The following is a 22,902-nucleotide window of genomic DNA, read 5'->3' as shown; positions in this document are numbered from 1 at the left end:
TTTGCTGCTAGTGGGTTATATATCCTGCTCCGTTGAACCGGAAAGGACCATCTGACCTTCTTTGGCCAATAAGACGTGAACAGGAATGACGTGCGTCACTTCTTAGCAGAAACTTTCAGCTGTCTATCAACATCTCTCTCTTCCTTCAGTCAAAGGCCACTGAAGTCCTAGATGTAAGCTGCTAAACCAAGGTCTTGAATAAAGACAATGTGGAACAGAGCCACAGATGATCCAGTAGCAAAAAATTAAATTTTTGTTGTTGGAAGCTCTTAAGATTCACAGTAAACATTCACGTTTCAGAGATCCTAAGAAACCCGGAAATAAAGACTCAGACTAACTTTAACCCATCACTGCTAACATGCACTTGATCACAGAATCCTTACCTCACATAAAATCCCGAGAGATATCCTGAGAAAAAACTTTCAGGAAATGTCAATGAAAACACTTACTTCAAATCTCCATTCCACTCTGTATGGACTTAATAACATTAGGTTGACTGGGGTCATTTCTTCTAGAGTTTTCAAATTTTTCAAAATCTCTTAAGAGAATAAAGGTCAACCAGGAGCCATTTTGGTATTCTGACATGAATCAAATCACAGAATGCTTCCTTAAAAATAATTTTGCTTTCTGCTTATTATTTCCTATATGTTTCAATGTTCAAAGATGTATAAATTACTGAAAGGTTACAAATGAACATTTAGTGAGTCTACCTCTGAAGACAGCATTTCCAGTTTTTAAACAATTAAAAGGCATACTTAGGTTTATCTCAAAACACAGAAGCAGACAACAGAACAGCAGGAAGCTGAAAAACGCCTCAGAAACAAAACCGAAGTCAGTTGCTATATATAGTGTGCTGACACATAAGAGATGACACAGTGGGCTAATGGCACCGAGATGCTCAAAGAGGTCACAATTCCATCTCACAGTGGGTTTCACCGCATCTTAAGCTTTTAAAAAATTAAAGCAAAAAGAGATACTGTGTTGGGTTTTCATTTATTGATTTTTAACTAAGAAAAATCCAAAGAGAATTCCATATTATAGCCTCAGAACTAACTGCACTTGATAATATGAAAAGAGACTCCCAAACAATTAAAATTTGTAAGTTATTAGGCATTGGGAGATTCAGGAATAGGTTACTGAAACAATCTGCTTTAACATCAGTTCAGTTCAGTTCAGTTGCTCAGTCATGTCCAACTCTGCAACCCCAAGGACTGCAGCAAGCCAGGCCTTCCTGTCCATAACCCACTCCCAGAGCTTACTCAAACTCAGGTCCATCAAGTCAGTGATGCCATCCAACCATCTCATACTCTGTCGTCCCTTTCTCCTCCTGCCTTCAATCTTTCTCACATCAGGCTCTTTTTCCAATGAGTCACTACTTTCCATCAGGTGACTAAAGTATCAGAGCTTCAGCTTCAGTATCTTCTAATGAATACTCAGGACTGATTTCCTTTAGGATGGACTGGTTGGATCTCCTTGCAGTCCAAGGGACTCTCAAGAGTCTTCTCCAACACCACAGCTCAAAAGCATCATTTATTCAGCGCTCAGCTTTAGGATCCAACTCTCACATCCATACAGGACTACTGGAAAAACTATAGCTTAGAGTAGACAGACCTTTGTTGGCAAAGAAATATCTCTGCTTTTTAATATGCTAAGTTGGTCACAGCTTTTCTTCCAAGGAACAACGGTCTTTTAATTTCATAGTTGCAGTCACCATCTGCAGTGATTCTGGAGCCCAAGAAAATAAAGTCTCTCACTGTTTCCATTGTTTCCCCATCAATCTGCCATAAAGGAATGGGACCAGATGCTATGATCTTCCTTTTATGAATGTTGAGTCTTAAGTCAGCTTTTTCACTCTCCTTCTTCACTTTCATCAAGAGGCTCTTCAGTTCCTCTTCAGTTTCTGCCATAAGGGTGGTGTCATCTGCATATCTGAATTATTGATATTTCTCCTGGAAACCTTAATTTCAGTTTGTACTTCATCCAGTCCAGCATTTCACATCATGTACTCTGCATATGTTAAATAAGCGAGGTGACAATATACAGCCTTGGCGTGCTCCCTTCCTAATTTGGAACCAGTCTGTTGTCCCATGTCCAGTTCTAACTGTTGCTTCTTGACCTGCATACAGATTACTCAGAAGGCAGGTAAGGTAGTCTGGTATTCCCATCTCTTTAAGAATTTCCACAGTTTGCTGTGATCCACAGAGTCAAAGGTTTTAAGGTAGTCAATAAAGCAGAAGTAGATGTTTTCTGGAACTCTCTTGCTTTTTCTATGATCCAACAGATATTGTCAAAATTTGATCTCTAGTTCCTCTGCCTTTTCTAAATCTACCTTGAACTGCTGAAAGTTCACGGTTCACATACTGTTGAAGCCTGGCTTGGAGAATTTTGAGCATTACTTTGCTAGCTTGTGAAACACGTGCAATTATGTGGTAGTTTGAAAGTTTTTGACACTGCCTCTCTTTGGGATTGAAATGAAAACTGACCTTTTCCAGTCCTGTGGCCACTGCTGAGTTTTCCAAATTTGCTGACATATTGAGTGCAGCATTTTCACAGCATCATCTTTTAGGACTTGAAACAGCTCAGCTGGAATTCCGTCATCTCCAATAGCTTTGTTCGTAGTGATGCTTCCTAAGGCCCACTTAACTTTGCATTCCAGGATGTCTGGCTCTAGGTGAGTGATCAAACCATCGTGGTTATCTGAGTCATGAAGATCTCTTTTGTTCAGTTCTTCTGTGTATTCTTGCCACCTCTTCTTAATATCTTCTGTTTCTGTTAGGTCCATACCATTTCTGCCCTTTATTGTGCTCATCTTTGCAAGAAATAATGCCTTGGTATCTCTTATTTTCTTGAAGAGATCTCTAGTCTTTCCCATTTTATTCTTTTCCTCTATTTCCTTGCATTGATCACTGAGGAAGGCTTTCTTATCTCTCCTTGCTATTCTTTGGAACTCTGTGTTCAAATGGATATATCTTTCCTTTTCTCCTTTGCTTTTCACTTCTCTTCTTTTTTCAGCTATTTGTAAGGCCTCCTCAGACAGCCATTCTGCCTTTTTGCGTTTCTTCTTTTGGGGGATGGTTTTGATCACCACCTCCTGCACAGTGTTACGAACTTCTGTCCATAGTTCTTCAGGCAATCTATGTATCAGATCTAATCCCTTCAATCTATTTCTCACTTCCACTGTATAATCGTAAGGGTTTGATTTAGGTCATACCTGAATGGTCCAGTGGTTTTCCCCACTTTCTTCAACTTAAGTCTGAAATTGGCAATAAGGAGTTCATGGTCTGAGCCACAGTCAGCTCCCGGTCTTGTTTTTGCTGACTGTATAGAGCTTCTCCATCTTTGGCTTCAAAGGATATAATCAATCTGATTTCGATGTTGACCATTTGGTGATGTCCACGTGTAGAGTTACCTCTTGTGTTTTTGGAAGAGGGTGTTTACTATGACCAGTGCATTCTCTTGGCAAAACTCTGTTAGCTTTTGCCCTGCTTCATTTTGTACTCCAAGGCCAAACTTGGCTGTTACTCCAGGTATCATCTCTTGACTTCCTACTTTTGCATTTCAGTCCTCTATGATGAAAAGGACATCTTTTTTTGGTGCTAGTTCTAGAAGGTCTTGTAGGTCATCATAGAACCATTCAACTTCAGCTTCTTCAACATTAGTGGTTGGGGCATAGCCTTGGATTACTGTGATATTGAATGGTTTGTCTTGGAAACAAACAAAGATCATTCTGTCATTTTTGAGATGGCACCAAGTACTGCATTTTGGACTCTTCTGTTGACTATGAGGGCTATTCCATTTCTTTGAAGAGATTCTTGCCCACAGTAGTAGATATAATGGTCATCTGAATTAAATTCACCCATTCCAGTCCATTTTAGCTCACTGACTCCTAAAATGTTGATGTTCACTCTTGCCATCTCCTGTTTGACCACTAATGATTTACCTTTATTCAGGGACCTAACATTCCAGGTTCCTATGTGATATTGTTCTTTACAGCATCGGACTTTACTTCCATCACCTGTCACATCCACAACAGAGTGCTATTTTCGCTTTGCCTCAGCCTCTTCATTCTTTCTGGAACTATTTCTCCACTCTTCTCCAGTAGCATATTGGCCATACTGACCTGGGGAGTTCATCTTTCAATGTCCTATCTTTTCTGCCTTTTCATACCGTTCACGGGGTTCTCAAGGCAAGAATACTGAAGTGGTTTGCCATTCCCTTCTCCAGTGGCCCACGTTTTGTCAGTACCTTCCACCATGACCGGTCCATCTTGGGTGGCCCTACATGGCATGGCTCATAGTTTTATTGAGTTAGACAAGGCTGTGGTCCAAGTGGTCAATCATTCTCCTGTCGATGGATGTTCAACAGTTAGTTGCAATTTTGGAGTTCTCACAGGAGAAGATGAGCTCACGTCCTTCTACTCTGCCATCTTGTGAATCAGGCTTGCTTTAACTTACACCAAGGATATTTCTAAGACCAGATTTTGTCTGGAATAATAAAACCCTGCTCTTACCAAGGCACCTAAAGTGCCTTCTTCAGGAGAGGCAGCGCAGAGCAGCCTGGCAGGCCCTCTTTGCTGCGTGCATTCAGTCACGTGCAGCTCTGCGACCTGATGGCCTACAGCCCCCCAGGCTCCTCTGCCCATGGGGTTTCCCAGGCAAGAAAACTGGAGTGGGTTGCCATGCCCTTCTCCAGGGGACCTTCCCTGCTTTTCCCAACCTCATCATCATAGGGCCCAATAACTACCTCTCTGCCCTTAGCTATGCGCATATCAAACTCTGCACTCAAACCAGTCCAAGTGAAAAAGGGAGCAATTTCAAAGATCATTTCTTTCATTCTAAAGTTCTCTCATTGTCTGACTTTGTGAAAAAGAGGGTTAGGGTTAGGGTTACAAAAGGGCCAATTAATAACCTATAGCTTGGATAGTTTAAGTGCTATATTAGTCATTTGAAAGAGTTATAACTCAGGAAAAATATCTAAGAAGTCCAAAAAATAATCCATGACTAAAAACAACTGTTCTATTCATGAAAAGATTGCATTTATTTCTTGAAGAATCTGGATCTGCCTAAGATGCATATTTCATTTGAAACTGGTCTTCTTCTGCCACCAAGTGTTAGCATACACTTCTAATAAACCAGTTTCTGCAATGTCAAATCACAGAAATACCAATACAAGGTCACTCAGTGTGAAAAATAAAGCACCATAAAAAGCATTGACCTAAACAAATAAAGAGTCTAACCACGTGAAACAAATATACTCTGAAGAAATGATACAAACAATTTGAATTTTAAATATTTCAGAGACAAAGTAATTTAAAGAAGCTTTTCTGAGGCTTCATTCATTTGATTTTAAAAACTACCATTTCGAAAACATAGTGATAATCAAAATAGCTTAAAGATATACAAAACTACTTTCAAGGGAATTCCCTGGCAGTCCAGTGCATAAGTCTCCATTCTTTCACTGCTGAGGGTATGGGTTCAATCCCTGGTCAGGGAACTAAGATCCCGCAAACTGTACAACCCAGTCAAAAAAAAAAAAAAATACTACTTTTACTACTCTTTTATGAGATATATTCCACTGGAATTTCATGAAACTAAGAATATGGAAAACTAACATATATATGTAAATACCTTCTGGTATTAGAAAAATATATAATTGTCAAAAAAAAGAAGTCTTATGTTTACCAGAATCTCAGTTAGAAAACTTATTTCTCTAGTCTGGGAACCAGAATATCATATTGTAGCAGAGGAAGTTCCATATCAGGAAATTTGAAGAAGAGTTTCTTTATATGTTTGCAGGGAATAAGAAAAGGCCAGAAGGATATACTAGTAGTGGTACCTAAAAGAGAGAAATGATATTGGGAGGATGGGAGTGAGAGATTGGTGATGAGGGGAAAAAATTTATCTTTCACTCTGTAGGTCTGTATGTAGTCAGATTTTTTTTCAGTGAGCATATATTCATCTAACATTTTTATAATTAAAATAACTTTTAAAATACAAGTACTTGAAATGACACAAACTTCTTAATTTGAGTAAAAAAATATTATTCAACATCCCTCTACCCTGCCCCTTTTTATTTCATTATCAACCTTAAGTAAACTGAATGTTGGTAATACATTCCATTATTGACTTTATCAATGGTCTCACCCATGTAAATGAGTGGACCCAGAATGAAAACCCAGAAGAGAATTAGTGCTGAGAGAGGAAAATAGATTCTGGTTGGGGCTCTGCAACTGAGAACAGTGTGATCTCATTTCAGCTACTTAACTCCTGAGTCTCAGATCCCCTTTCTATAAAGTAAAAGGAGCACATTCTGTGAAATCATCTGTCAAGAAATCACTTAAAATGCATGCAGTCTGAAATGTCGAAATACAAACTCTAATTTAAGCATCCCTTTGACAAACATACTTGGATGCTCTCATTTCAAAGTTAACAAAGACAGAAACATTTTGAAATGTGGGTATTACCTTCACCACTGATTTGTCATTCTGGGATTAAGTTTGAAACCACTGGGAAGAGGACAATCCATGTGAAAGCAAGATAAGAAAGATAATGAGTAAAAGAATAAACTGTCAGTCTACAAGTTTTGTCAGTTTTGATCATTCCAAATTCCAAAATCTATGATTTACACCAATTATTTCTACCTAAATATTCTGGAATGGTATCTAATACAGTTATTATTTAATTTGAGCAGAGGAAAAAAAAAAACATGCAAGATACTGGGGGATAGGGTGATTTTTACAAAAGTTTGTAGCAAACTCGTAACCACAGGATGGCCAACCACCCAAACACATGTTTTACAGGACCAAAAAGACTTTCTGAGCATAGACATTAAACACAAACTGTGTCGAATTTAGAAAAAAGATCTACTTACTAATAACCATGACCTTCATTTATAGAGCTGCAAATCAGTCTGAACTGCAGCAAAGGGTTATGGAGAGCAGGAGCGAATACTAATCTGCATGCCCATCTCCAAAACTCTGGTACCTCAGAGCAGCTCAGAAGATGCCTTAATTCGCATGACAACCTCCCTAGGCTGAAATGGGAGAAACAAGGAAGGGAGCCCTTAGGATTCCAGGAGAACTGCTTGGGACTCCAGATAAAAGTTCAAAGTGCCTCCAGTCTCCAAGGGAGGAGGCAGCAACGGTTTAGGAAGGCAGCAAGTCGCCCTGAGATAGGGGAAGTCAAAAGACATGTCCCCTGGCTGTGTCACTGCTGACCATTCCCAGGGAGAAGTACTTTCAAGTAGAGAGCTAGGGAGGGCGGCCCTCCTGTTATCCCTCGCTCAGTCCCTGCGATACCTGCTCCACACCCTCAGCGGAGACAACTGCTTAATGAGCAGAGGCTTTGTAGAAACTTCCAAAGAGCAACATAAAAGAGGGGAGGGGGCAGAGCATGTCCCACCTTGAAGAACCCAGCTATAGGCAGCAGCACCGGTGTACGCAGGCCAGTGGAGGAAGCTTTGAAGCCAGCAGGCTGCAAACAATCAGAAGAAAGGAACGCAGCAAAACCCAACTCTGGCTCTGCCCCCCAAGGCTTTTCAAGGGATGAAGCAAGATGTGGCAACAGACAAAGCAGCAGTAGGTGATGGTCAGAGTGTGCAGCTAATAGCCACGGAGGCAAAGGAGGAGACAGCAGCAATGGCCTCCAGGGGCCCCGTGAGCCAACTCAGCATCCTTGGGAGTCGGAACCAAATCCGACTGGAATCCCAGGGGCAACAGTGGCAGGGGTGTCGAAAACCACTACGGTGTCACTCATGCTGCGGGTGGTAAAACAAGGCTGATAATAAAATGTCCACTCACCTTCTTCCAGAGCCACGGTGACTTGGACAATTTCATGAAGGTCAAATGAGGCTTAAAAGTTCTGCTTTCTCCTGCCAAGATACCTTTTTCTTGAAATGTCCTTTTTGCCACATCTGAAGAAAATAAAAAGAAGCATAAAAATGCTACTATATGATATCCTATATGAGGAAAGAATCTAAAAAGGAATAAATATATCTATAATTGAATCCTGCTGCTGAAACTAATTGATTTACAACAATGTAAATCAACTATACTCCAATAAAATTAAAATGTAAACAAAAAATGCTACCGTGGCTGTCTTAATTCATAAAAATGGCAACTCAAAAAATAAATTATTCTACAACGAAGGTAATAAACTGGCTTAGGAAATTATTTTTAAGAGAGGAAAAACTACAACGTGTGTGATGCCAAATACATTATGACGGTTAAATCTGCAATAATGTCAAAGTCTGGCATACAGCAGAAATCAACACAACTTTGTAAAGCAATTACCCTCCAACTAAAGATTTAAAAACATAAATTGAAAAAAAAAAAAAAAAAACTTTGGGCAAAGCACACAAAAGCAACAAGTGGAAAAGGAAATATTTAATAAATAAAATAACTGATGATATGATGCTGATTTCATGCAATATCCCAGTGGCGCCTATATATATATATAAAGGACTAGTTTATCTGTAACTCCTCATATCCAAAACTTCTGCTTCTAACCAAGATAGAATAACAGGAATCTGATTTACCCTCCCATCTGAAACGACTGGAAAAAAAAGGACAAAATCTATGAAACAATGGTTTGTAAGACACTGTACATCTGGCAATGAAGGTGAGTGACCCTTAGAGGTGAGAAAAAAACAAGGTGAGCCCTTTGACCAGCTTACATCTCTGGGTGTCTAAGCCCCTGTTCAAGGAAGATAAACCCAGATGGAGCCCAGTCATCACACTAGGTTCAGGAAAAAAACCCAAGAGTAGAAAGACCAAGGCATCTGGAGCTCACGGGACAGAGCACCAGAGAAGTGAGGGCCGCACAGAGAGAAAACGCCAGAGATCTGCAAGGGCTCCCCCTAGCGGAGTCAGCCGAGAAGTGACCAGCAGGGGTAGGAGAGCGAAGGACCTGAAGCTGAAAACCACATTCCAAAGGGTTAGAGGGAACACTGCCAGCACTCACCCAGGACCAGGAATTGTATCTGTTCCCATCAGCCAGACTGGAAAGCCTCAAGATGCATGGGACAATGGGAAGAATAATTTCCACTGATTTTGCCTCGAAAGGAAAAATAAGCTCTGGCCTAGTACTGCTCTAATCTCTCCTAACAAATATTAGAAGCAAAACTCAAGAGGAAAAACCTGTTTCACAGTAATTTAGTTGTGTCCCAGCACAAGACCAAGTATAATTATAGAAAGACAAAACCATCCAGCACCCCACAAGTGCCTGGTATCGGACAAAGAGGCACGTAACAAACAGGCAAATATGACCCACGAAGAAGAAATAAATCGATTAATCAAAAGCCACTCAGAACTAACATAGATGTTAGAATGAGCAGGTGAGGGCTTCCAAGCAGTTATTCTAATTGTATTCTTTATGTTTAAAAAGTTGAGACATGCTAGTGATCAAAAAGACCCACATGAAACTTTTAGAGATTAAAAACTGCAAGGTCTGGGAAAAATAGATGAGACGCTACAGAACGCCAACACCAAAATAGTGAGCTTGGGAGACATGACAATAAAAACCACCCGAAATAAAACAGAGGAAAAAAGGAAAACAACAACAAAAAGAATAGCTCATCAGTGAGACGTGAGGCAACTTAGGTTGCCTAATACGTGTGCAAGCGGAGTTCCCTGAAAAAGAGGGAAGAGAAGTAGAGAAGATACTGGAAGAACTAATGTCTGCTGGACAGCGAGAGCTGCCAGAGCCACACAGGGAGGTAATCTGGGCAGCAACTACTAAAATTTAAGCTGCACAAGCATTTTGACAGCAATTCCAGTATTAGCAAAACACAAAATAAACAAAAGTACCAATACGTAAGATTCTATAAAAAAGATATTTAACATTGCTTGAGTTAGCACATGCTGAAAACAACCTTCAACAATAAAGAAATGGGTGCTATTGGGTTTTCCAGGTGGTACAGTGGTAAAGACTTCCCTGCCAATGCAGGAGACGCAGGAGATGCCAGTTTGATCCCTGGGTCAGGGAGATCCCCTGGAGGAGAACATGACAACCCACACTCCAGTATTCTTGCCTGGAGAATCCCATGAACAGAGGAGCCTGGTGGGCTACAGTCCCATGGGTCACAAAAAGTCAGACACAACTGAGTGACTAAGCATGCCCGCATGCATACTAAAAACTGCCATAATCAAAAGAATGCATTCAAGTTACATATATTAACCTGAAAAGACATCTGTGGCAACTATTAAGCAAAAAAAAGGGAAAAAAAGGCAAACTGCATGGTTACTATATCTGAAACATGATCCCATGATTTAAAAGATAGATGAAGAAACAACAAGCATCTACTGTATAGCACAGGGAACTATATTCAACATCCTGTGATAAACCATAATGGAAAAGAATACATGTGCATAACTGAATCACTTTGCTATATAGTAGAAATTAATACAACACTTTAAATCAACTATACCTCAATAAAACAATTTTTAAATAAAATATTTAAAAAGACAAAGAAAATAAATTCTATATATTTTTATTTTTATTAGCACAGAATAGTATAGAATACTTTAGGATAGAAGTTGAGATTGAATAGAGGTAGGAGAGAATAGTAATGCTTTCTTTATACCCCTTTAATTGTATGAATGATTATAATGAACATGCATTGCTTTTGAATAAAAAGTTTAAAAATAATCATGGTAACAAACTGACAATACATGAGCAATATACGATTGCTACATGTGCACAAGCATCATTGTAGACTGCACAGGTAAGAGGGGAGATCACTTTGCCAGACACGTGAAAAATCCATCCCTTTCACAGACCTTCAGTAAACAACTTAGCATTTGGTCTCTTTATCTTAAAATCAGGGCTAATGCATAAGTCAATTTTAAAGGCATGAAAACTGAAACGTAAGAAACTGATGCTCAAGGTCCCACTCCTTGTGAGCAGGAAAGAAGGAAGTGAAATCCAGGTGCCCTAATTTCTACCCTGGTCATGCCTCAAGCTGGTTGAAACCTCAGCTTGAACGCAGGGGGCAGAGAAGGGCACAGAAGCTGCCTCTACAGCTTCAAGGGGAAGAGGAAGGCGGGGGATTCTGCCATCTCCCACCACGCCTACACACACTGGTTTCAATCAGAGACATTCCCTCGTTCTACACGTTGAGTACCATTTCATGTTTTTTTTTAAAAGAACTCCAACATATACCAAAAAAAAAAAAAAAAAGTCTGAAAATCAATGATCAAAAAACTTGCATAGGGTCCCTTCAGTAGAAATAATCCCACCAATAATGTCCATTTTTAAAAAATGGAAACTATAGGACTTCCCTGCTGGCCCAGTGGTTAAGAATCTGCCTGCCAATGCAGGAGATGTGGGTTCGATCTCTGGTCTGGGAAAATCCCACACACCAAGGAGCAACTAAGCCTGTGCGCCACAACTTCTGAGCTTGCGTGCCTAGAGTCTGGGCTTCGCAACAAGAAGCCATCACAACGAGAAGCCTGCCCACTGCAACTAGAGGAGCTCCCACCCACCACGACTAGAGAAAGCCCGCACACAGCAATGAAGACCCAGAAAAGCCAAAAGTAATTTTTTTTTTCAAATGGAAACTGGTAAAACATAGGACACAGAATAAACCTTTGAATATCAAAGAAGACCACATTCAATCTAAATAGTCAGTGAGAAACAGTCCTTTTTAAGTTCAGCTAAATCTTATCAATGTTAAATATGTCCTAATTTTTCTAACAGTTAAAATCATGAACTTAATGAAAGATGATCTAATGATTCAAGGAAATATATCCTTAAAAATAAAAGACACACCAGATACTGTTCTGGGTGCTGGGGATACAATGGACAAAATAAACCCTCTGTCGTCATGGAGCATCCATATCTATATATATAGATAGAGAGAAAGAGAGCCACAAACAAATAAACACACAGCATAAGGAATCAATAAGTGATACAAAGAAAAGTAAAGTGATAGGGGTATGCAAAGTGCTGTGGAAGAAAAGGGGTGTGCTATTTTAGAGAAGGTGGTCTGGAAATCCTGTTCTGAAGGTGAGACATTCAAGAAGCCACCTGGAGAAGAGAATCGTGTATGCTTCTAGGGCGAAGGAGCTCACAGCAGAAGGAACAGCTTTCAGAGTGAAGAGTGGTGAGCAGCCGAAGAGCAGTAAAAAAGGGTCCGTAACTGGAGCAGAGTGGGAGGCATGGGGAAGAGCTAAGAAATAGGTTTAGAGAAGCGGTCAGGGGCCTTACGAAGCATGGTAAATAAGACCTTCAGATTGTATTCTCAGTATGGTAGAAAATTTTGAGTGTTTTAAGCAAGGGAAATTTATGTATGACAGTGACTTTCTATAGTCAGCTATATTTCAGCTGGAAAATACATGACTTCCTGATGGAAGAAATTGAGGTTTCGGAGACTCAAAGGGCTCCTCTCTTTCCCTGGGGCTGTATTAGTTGAAGGGAAGACAGCCAAACGGGGTGTCAGAGTGTTTAGAGCAGGGAGGCATATAGCAGGCTTGGGGTTTTTTTTTAGTATTTTATTTCTTTATTAGCTGTGCCAGGTCTTAGCTGCCGCATGCAGGATAGTCAGTCTTTGTTGCAGCACATGGAATCTTTGGTTACAGCATGCAAATTCTTGCCTGTGGCACGCGAGATCTAGTTCCGACCAGGGATGGAAGCCAGGCCTTCTGCATTGAGAGCACAGCGTCTTAGCCACTGGACAACCAGGGAAGTCCCCAGGCTTGGTTTTGGAAGCTGGAGGCTTCCTTGTTCCCATATATAGTTATTTTCTGTAACTATTCTTGGGTACACGAGATTTCACTCTATTGCTCAGGAACTCATAAACTCAATGGAGCTGAGGATCCTTTCCACGCTTCCGCTACTCTTGAACACAAAGAGAAAGAATTCCCCAAGGCCAAGGCGGAATGGATAAGAATACACCGCCATCCATCGCACAGGTCATCCTAGCTTCAGCGCCACTCTGAGGGCACGGGGAATTCTGGCTTTGCTGCCTCTGCGGACATGTCTCAGAATCAAAGCACAGGTCCCTCCTACTCTCAGCCTTGTGTGACTCTGTTGCTTCATTCACAGGATGATGGACGGACAAGAATTCACACTCTAGTTTGGCCTCTAACTCTCTTCTTCATCCAAAAAAAGGGAATCTTTCCTAGCACTGGGGCAGGAAAAAACACCGTTATGCTTAGTTGCTGAAACCTCACAGTCCTTTCTCTATTTTTTCTGCTGTAGTCTCTCTTCTGAACACGTTAAGTGCCACTGCTTAGAGGGAGGCGAGGCATAAAAGCTACGGAAGAAGAAACACACAGATAAAAATTCAATAGTTCTAAATACTATTTCACTGCATTTTCAGAATCTTATTTTGTTATTTTGTCTAATATCTACCAAATGCTCCTATGTGCTACCTATGATGTTTTGATCACACTTTGTAAGTTTAGGGCATGTCCTAAAAACCCTTCACTGCGACTCACTGCCACCACATGATTTTTCCCATCTCCTCTATGGTAATAAAAAAAGGTTAAGCAATAGACCATTAAAAGACCAAGAAAACATTAATTCTTAACTGAAACCAACAGATAACAGTTTTGGCTGAGGTAAGCAGGAAAGGAATTTATATAATAACACTGGAAGGACTAACGTCCCAGGCTGGAAGGCCAGGAAGCCAAGATGTCCCCCGTTATAGTCCAGAGACACCACAACCTCTCCCAGTTGGTATTACTGAAGCCACGCGTGCGTGCGCATGCACACATACACACGCACACACACACACACACACACACACACACACACACACACATGAAGGGCGAGAACCCTGCCACCTGTTTTCGACAGTGACCACACCACCTATCCCCAGAATGGATTCTGCACAGTCCTTTTTTTGCTCAAGTTGCTAGCTTCTGACTCAAAGTCTGGGCCAAAGCAAGATGATGTAGAACTGAGAAAGCAAAACCTGTGAAAGAAGGTATGTGACATGACCGATGCAGGAAGAGTCTAGATGCTGGACAGCCTAAACAAAGATAGCGGTCCCCCCAGCAAACACACGCGTTAAAGACTGTATTTATAACAATCACGGGTGTGCCCTGGAGATTCTGACAGCTCAGTTCCAAACCACCACAATAAAGCAAGTATCACAACAGAGTCACACAAATTTGAGGGGACATATAAAAGTTATATTTACCCTACTTTATTGTTAAAAACAGCTAACCACCATCTGAGCCTTCAGGGAGTAGTCATTTCTTTGCTAGTGAAGGGTCTTGCTATGAAGCTGATGGCTGCTGACTGATCAGGGTGGTGGCTGCCGAAGGTTGGGGCAGCTGTGACAATTACTTCAAATAAGAGTGAAATCTTTGTAAAGTAATTAGCCTCCAACTAATAAAAATAAATAAATGAGAAAAAAAAAGAATAAAATCTGCCATATTGATTAACTCTTCCTTTCACTTGAACACTCAGAGGCCACTGTAGGATTATTAACTGGCTTAATTTCAACATTATTCTGTTCAAGGACCAGGGAGGCCCGCAGAGTGAGGGAGAGATGGGGAAACGGCAGGTCAGCGGGGCAGTCAGAACACATATTTATTCACTTGGCTGCCTTATGTGGGCGTGGCTCACCGCACCCCGAAGGTCACTGACCACAGGTTACTGTAACAAACATAATCATGAAAAGTTTGAAATATTGAGAGAATTATCAAAATGTGACATACAGACACTAAGTGAGCAAACGTCAGAAAAGTGTTCCTGATAGACGTGATCACACAAGGTCACCACCGACCCTTAATTTGTAAAGCAAAGAGAAACAAGGCCAGACCATGTGAAGCACAATAAAATGAAGAGCAATAAGACAAAGTTTGCCGGGACTGTTATAATTAACTTACCATCTTTTAGTTCCTATAAATTGCTTTTGTTGTTTAGTCACTAACTTATGTCTGACAGTTTTGCGACTGCGTAGATTGTAGCCCGCCAGGCTCCTCTGTCCATGGGATTCTCCACACAAAAATACTGGAGTGGGTTGCCATTTCCCCCTCCAGGGGAGCTTCTCAACACAGGGATCGAACTCAGTTCTCCTGCACTGCAGGTGGATTCTTTACTACTGAGCCACCAGGGAAGCCATCATATAAATCACAAACAGGTATATCCTTTCTCAACTACCCCATCACATCACAGCTTTGATCCTCTCTCTTCCGACATATTCTCAACTGTTTTAAACAGAACTAAAAAAATTTTTAAATACTTAAAATTAAAACATTAAACTGAATATTATAAAAGTCATTTTTATTGCTCAAAAATAGTCAAACATTGGCCATGTCTTAGGGTTTAATATAGTCCATGATGGACAAGCTTACTAAACTCCCCAAATTTGACTAAAGAGACTAAACAGATGAGGGCATATTTTCTAACTCTTCAAGTATTTGAAGAATTACCACATAGAAGAACTTCAGATGGCAGATTAGCAACATGTTCAAACCAGCCTTCAAAACAGAAATGGCATGAAGGTGTAAAAGGTAAAATTTATTTGTTCAGTTAGTTACTAAGCAGCTCCCACATTTGTCAGATGCATAATGTCCTGAAGACAGCAAGCATGTCCCTGCTTTCATGGAACTTATAGTCTCAGGGGACAGATTTTAGCCCAATAAGGAGAAAGACTTAATGCTAAGAATTATCAAAAAATACAAGAGCTAAAAGGAAAAAATACAAGAAATACAGGGATTTGTTAACAGAAATCAAAACAGTAGGCATTTGTATGGTTCATTAACTCTCTATATTCATTGTTACATATTATTTTATTCATATACCATTATGTTCAATTGATTCTAAAGAAATGAAATTTTCTAAATTATTGGCTTCAGTAACATCAAATTTTGACTCAACAGCTCTCATTATTCACTGGACCTTGATGGGTATCTATTCACAATACTGGCTTAAATAATACTTGTCACAAAGCACATTTCATTTCTACTAATGTGTTTTTTTCAACACAGTATATTCTCTAAGAGGATAGAAATAAGAGGGAAAAAGGCCACCTTCATTTGGCATTTTTGACACTTCTTAGTATTGATTTCATATTCCTAATAGCATAATCTATTGCTTAGCCAGAGTACTGGGTAATAGTTTCAGAAATATTATTCTTGAGATCAGAAAAGCTTTTGCTAATGTTGAAAACCACGTCATTTTTCATTTACGTTAACTCATGTTCCAGAAGAGAAGTTTATGAATATTTTAAGAAACTGTTCGATTCCTCCTAGTACCACAGGAGGAATCAATCCTATAATCACTGAAAAGAAAAGCACTATTTAGTGATTTCAATCACTGAATAGAAAAGCACATAGCAAATACATCAGAAATCCTTCAAAAGTCAGCTAAAAATGCTCCCTGAATAATATAATTCACCTCACCTAAAGAAGCAGACTGTCAGAGGAATAAGTTTTTAGCATGTATTTTAAACACAAGGAGACTATGCTATATAAAGAACAGCAAAATTAATAATAAAGATACATAATCCTAAGTAATACAATTTCATCTGTTTTTTTTTTTTATTTTTTGCATTTATTCAATTCCTTTCCCACTGACATGAAGCAGTGTAACTGAAGCACAGTGAGAAAAAAAGAGAGAACCAGAGTTAAGACAGGAGACTTCAGCCGGAGACCAGAACACCAGGATACCGTGGGCTGAAGCAAGGAGTCTGGGAAGCTGTAATCAACAGCCCTACCTGATTTAAGGTCTCAGAGTAGTTCTGGCAGATGAAGAGCCCAAGATTTCACTATGCTTATGAACTGCGGGACTGGAATATTAGAGGCCACTGTCAAAGAAGGCAAGGGATCTCAAGAAAAGTAGCAGTTGTGATGGTAGTAGTGGGGATAATTATTATTATTATGTTTTACTAATGATAATAGCTACCATCTTATTTAACATCGTACATGTGCCAAACACTATACCAAAGCACTTCACATATGTTACATATTTTGAGAATAGTTACAATTATGTTCATTCTACAGATAAGGTAATTAAGTAAGGAATTAGATATATTGCTTAAAGTCACTCAGCTGATCATGGCTGAGGCTGCGTTGGGGAAAAGTTTGGGGGCAGAGGGGAGGACAGTTCACTTTGAGCCAGGACGGCTGGATGGCTGTGCTCACGGAGTGGCAGCAGGAGAGGGAACGAGGCCCTCGATGCACAAGAGGAATATTCAGACAACTGCAAAAAGGAGAGGGAGAGGGTAACAAAACCTCGACACCATGCAACACCAGTAAGATAAGGCCTCTGTGTCAGGGCAAAACAGAAAAAGCAAAAGAGAACTAAGAGAAAGTGGGTGACATCTCTGGGTTCCATGTTGCAAGGCATTTGGTGAAATGAGGAAGCTATGATCTCAGACCGGAGCTGGGCTTCAGCCTAGGCAGGAAGGTGCTCCCACAAGCTCCTTAGGAGTTCTGTTGTTAATTTACAGTGTAACAGATGAGCAAAGTGATTAAGAACAGAGGATCTGGTGAGAGTGGCAAGACGGCTGAAGGAGGTCAAAAGATGCAAATTTTCACTTCTTAAAAAAATAAGTGCTGGAGATGTAATATACAGCATAGTGCCTAAGTTAAACAATAGTGTCTTACATATCTGAAGGCTGCTAAAACAGTATATCTTACACATTCTCATCACAAGAAAAAAAAATTTGTAACTTTGTGTGATGATGGATGTTAACTACGCTTATTACGGTGATCGTTTTGCAATATATACAAAACCCAAATCACTACACTGAACACCAGAAAAAAATATAATGTTATATATCAATTGTACCTCAATTTTTTTAAAAAGCGCAACAACAAGCTAAAAAAAAGCCTAACAAGCAAACAAAGCAACAGACAAAGGATTAATCTCAAAAATATACAAGCAACTCCTGCAGCTCAACTCCAGAAAAATAAATGACCCAATCAAAAAATGGGCCAAAGATCTAAACAGACATTTCACCAAAGAAGACATACAGATGGCTAACAAACACATGAAAAGATGCTCAACATCACTCATTATCAGAGAAATGCAAATCAAAACCACAATGAGGTACCATTACACGCCAGTCAGAATGGCTGCTATCTAAAAGTCTACAAGCAATAAATGCTGGAGAGGGTGTGGAGAAAAGGGAACCCTCCTACACTGTTAGTGGGAATGCAAACTAGTACAGCCACTATGGAGAACAGTGTGGAGATTCCTTCAAAAACTGGAAATAGAACTGCCATATGACCCAGCAATCCCACTCCTGGGCTTATACACCGAGGAAACCAGATCTGAAAGAGACTCGTGCACCCCAATGTTCATCGCAGCACTGTTTATAATAGCCAGGACATGGAAGCAACCTAGATGCCCATCAGCAGATGAATAGATAAGGAAGCTATGGTACATATACACTATGGAATATTACTCAGCTATTAAAAAGAATTCATTTGAATCAGTTCTAATGAGATGGATGAAACTGGAGCCCATCATACAGGGTGAAGTAAGCCAGAAAGATAAAGAACATTACAGCATACTAACACATATATATGGAATTTAGAAAGATGGTAACGATAACCCTATATGCAAGACAGAAAAAGAGACACAGATGTACAGAACAGACTTTTGGACTCTATGGGAGAAGGCGAGGGTGGGATGATCTGAGAGAATAGCATTGAAATATGTATATTATCAAGTGTGAAACAGATCGCCAGTCCAGGTTGGATGCATGAGACAAGTGCTCAGGGCTGGTGCACTGGGATGACCCAGAGGGATGGGATGGGGAGGGAGGTGGGAGGGGGGATCAGGATGGGGAACACATGTAAATCCATGGCTGATTCATGTCAAGGTATGGCAAAAACCACTACAATACTGTAAAGTAACTAGCCTCCAACTAATAAAAATAAATGAAAAAAAAATTTTTTTTAAAAAGCCTAACAACATGGGAAAAATAAAATAAATTATGATGCAACAGAATATTATACAACCAGTAAAAGGAATACTTTTGGAGACTATTTCATAACAATGATAATGACAGTGAACATTTCTTAATTGAGCATTTATTCTGTACCAAATATTGTTCCTTATGTGTACTGTATATCACACATACACTATAATAAATAATAATAACAATTTAAAAACAGAACATGGAATCTGGAGCTAGACTGCTTGGATTTGAGTCCTGGCTTCATCTTTTAGCTTCTCTGTGTCTCAGTTTCCCACTGAAAAATGGGGGTAATGACAATCATCCCTGTCTCATAGAGTTAAGATTAAAAGAATTAACATTTGTAAGATGATTAGAATAAAGCCCCACACAAGGTAAATCCATTTAAGTATCTGATTGAAAATCAAGTAAAATAAAAGATATAGGGGATCAGAATATGCCCCCTGGAAATACGCCACTTGGGCATAAGGCATACTTTGAGTAGAGACAAAGAGAATCAATAGCTGTGGAAAGAAACTTTCCCCAAGCTTCCCTTGTCTGAACAAAAGCAGACACTTGTGAAAAATGAGGACTGCCAAAAATCCCCTCTCGTGGGGAATTCCTATGGCCAAAGTGGACCTGTGCAAACAAACCTTAGTCCACTGGATGTTCCCGCTCCACACATTTACATCCCCACAGTCTGCCACCCGTGAGAGCCTAGAACCCTTAGACAAGACAGAGGAGGTCTTGTCGCTTCTCTACAGATTTACTGTTCTTCTGCTAAGATGCCAGTTAAGCCCACATTCTCGCCGCCCCACTGAGTTCCTCTTCATTGTGGTCTCCCCCACAGGATGTGTACTGGACACATTAATAAACTTGCTGCTTTTCCCTTGCTAATCTGTTGTCAGTCTAAGTCGACAGGGTCCCTTGGGGAGAAGCTAGGAGGGCAGAAAGAAAAACAATTCCCCCCTCTATGGGACAATAGAAACGGTAAAAAGAGAGATGAAAGGGGAGAATAGGTGGATGTGTGCCTGGGGGCCTGCACAGAGGCTGGGCGTGTGACAGAGGCTCTGATGGTCCTCTAGGAAGCGTGTCTGTGATTCGGACATTCTGGCTGGGGAGAAGAGCTCGTCTTTGCTTAGTTCTAAATGATGGGCAGCTAGGGTGTTCTGATGTGTCTGAAGACAGCTTAGCCCTGGCCATTACACAGCACGGTCAGCAGGGCCACTGGGATGTCCAACTGCCTGTAGTGGTCAGAAGTCCAAGAGCCCGGCACCTGGACAGACGCTCCACAAGAAGCACAGGGCGTATACTCTCCATCTTTGGGGGATGTGATAGTCATAGTAAGAGAAAGAGTAATGTTCAAATGAACATTTTAAAAAACTTTCATCTCTCCTTTTATGAGATAAGTGCACACGGAATTTTTCATCATGCTAACCAAGCACTCTTTTCCCATTTAAAAAAAAGATTTGCAAGAACTACTATAATCCGGGCAGGCTAAACTTTTAGCAATCTCTCAATCTAACATACTTTTTAACAAAATTACATCTCATGAAAAAAAAAGTGAATGAAATCATCACATATTCATTTCTATGCAAAAAGCTTTCAGTGCAATTTCATCACTGTAAAATGTGCAGAAATGACATATAAACGCATAATTTTCAATACCTTCTTAGCGGTATGAGCTATTGTACACTGCTAGGAGAAGAAAAGGTACTGTTTTATTCTGGAAAAACAGGATCATTCAAGGTCAAGGTAGGAAACTTAGACACACAGCCTTGGATGCCTAAATCTTACCAGCTCCCTCAAGCGGCTAATACCATAAGGCCACTTACCCACGATGTGCAAAGATGGTCGTGGTCTCTTCAGCGCATTCAGCATCTACCAAAAACATCTAGTGGTACTAGTAGCTCATCGAATCAGACTTTACTAGTTCAAAATGCATAATAACTTTCTTTAATTCTATATACTAATTCTAAATTACTCTTTATCTTATAATTTTTCAATAATGAGTTCAAATATTAGTATCTAAAATTCAGTCTTTTTTTCATACCAACTGTGTAGTTTGAATTTTAAGAATTTGTTTCCTTTAACTTAAAAACTGAAAAACTCCATGAAAATTACACAAATCAGACTATTCATGAACTATAATTTTCACTATTTTTCAAGTTAATTTCACTTCATAATATGGACTTCTTTATCAACACTTTAATAATTAAATATATGTTCTTTAAAAATTTTCCTACTTTATATTAAGTCAAACTAGGTCTGCCTCCATTATGCTGAACAAGTAATATTTTAATATATCGGTATAAGCATGTATTAATATATATACATAGTTTATATCAATTTCTAAGAAATGTATTACCCTGGTCAATAGAATATTTTCTTCTGAAAGTTGTAATATATTTGAATAAATAGTTTATAAAACATGACACAAAATAAGTAAGACATTATTTTACTGATCCTATTGGACTAAAACAATACTAATACTGAGGCTCTCTTTAAAAAATAAATTTAATGAAGTAAAATACTGACCAAAATTCCACATACTGAACATCTGGACATTATACAAATTAAGGCTGCAACTAAACTGCAGTGAAATTTTCTATATACATATTCAAATATTTAGATTCCTTAAACTGCATAAAAGGGGGGGCTTCCCTGATAGCTCAGTTGGTAAAGAATCCGCCTGCAATGCAGGAGACCCCAGTATGATTTCTGGGTCCGGAAGATCCACTGGAGAAGGGAAAGGCTACCCACTCCAGTATTCTGGCCTGGAGAACCCCATGGACTATGCTATACAGTCTATGGGGTCACAAACAGTCAGACACGACTGAGCAACTTTCACTTTCAAACTGTATAAAAAGTATATAATCCAAAGCAACAGAACAGTTTACACAAAAAAAAAAACTAAAAGCAATTGATTATATGAGGGAGACAGAGTGCTATTCTCCCTCCATTTTCCATTTCTTGTAATGTTTTGTTTAAACATTTAGAAAAGTATACATATTTTTAAGAAACAGTCTCTGGCATCTAGAAGGGAATTACAGGGGCAGTGGCCTTTTCTAAAATGACAAGCCAACAGTCTTGGGCTCATAGTCACAACTAAAGTTGGCGAGATTTCACATTCCTCTGCACACAATGGATCTTTCATCAATACTGGAAACTGCTTTTATGAGACTATGTGCTAAGAATGGATGGAATTCTCAGTGTTGCAAGCAACCATTGAATTATTTAAAAGAACAATGAATGAATGACTAATTAGAAATGTTTCTTGAGCTCAGAGATATTTATATTACAAAAAGAAAGACCTGAATCTAGCATTCTCTCCAGAGCAGTTCAGGAGGAATAGCTAAGTCTGTTCAATGGAAGGCATGGGTTCCCAAATGCTTTGCCATCAAAACTGTTGGAGTTGCCTTCTCCTTGGCCAACTGATGATTTTAAGTCCTCCTTGACTCATAAATATTGTTTAACTGCTTGCTTGTTTGTTATTTATATATACTTTGCTCCACAAAAGAAAAACTTCACAATGAAATGAAATCTGACCCTCATGCCTCTCTCCTCCCCAAAATAGGTGCAATTTTGAATGGGCAACTATAAAACTACATAAAAACAGTATGATATTGAGTTTTTCTAAAAAGTATGTCTCAAAAGATCACATACAATATGATAACCTTTTTATTGAATATAAGGTTAAAGCTGATTAAAAATACACATATAATTTGGGAGAATACAAAGAAATAATAAACTCTGACTTCAGGGTGATGGTTAGCTTAAATGAAGGAAGGCCAAAGGACAGATGGATGAAAAGCACAATGTGGTGAGATTACTACCAAGGTTCTCGCTTGTGTTTTAGGTGGTGGATTCCCAGATGATGTTATTTTAAGACAGATAGATAAATAAAAATAAGCCCAGCATGGAGCAATGATGAGAGAGTGTTATGAATTAAGGATTATAGAACCTGAAATGGGATGACATGAAACGATCTGACACAAGAGAAAAAAATAAAAATTGTTCACAGTACATACACGAACACCC

The 22,902-nt window shown here is 39.5% G+C and overlaps 1 protein-coding gene across 8 annotated transcripts in view; it reads right to left on the bottom strand.

The window, feature by feature from the left end:
* AKAP7 (A-kinase anchoring protein 7) overlaps positions 1–22,902 on the bottom strand; it is a 130,949-nt gene that overhangs the window by 80,850 nt on the left and 27,197 nt on the right. For all 8 annotated transcript variants that reach the window (XM_061130607.1, XM_061130605.1, XM_061130608.1 and 5 more), the window contains exon 6: positions 7,799–7,911. In XM_061130607.1, coding sequence (XP_060986590.1) covers positions 7,799–7,911 — 113 coding nt within the window. The remainder of the gene's footprint in view (positions 1–7,798; positions 7,912–22,902) is intronic.

Source organism: Dama dama, chromosome 26, assembly GCF_033118175.1.
Source record: "Dama dama isolate Ldn47 chromosome 26, ASM3311817v1, whole genome shotgun sequence".
Classification (NCBI taxonomy): domain Eukaryota; kingdom Metazoa; phylum Chordata; class Mammalia; order Artiodactyla; family Cervidae; genus Dama; species Dama dama.
Note: the sequence above shows the minus strand (reverse complement) of the source record. Positions and strands in the feature narration are given on the sequence as shown.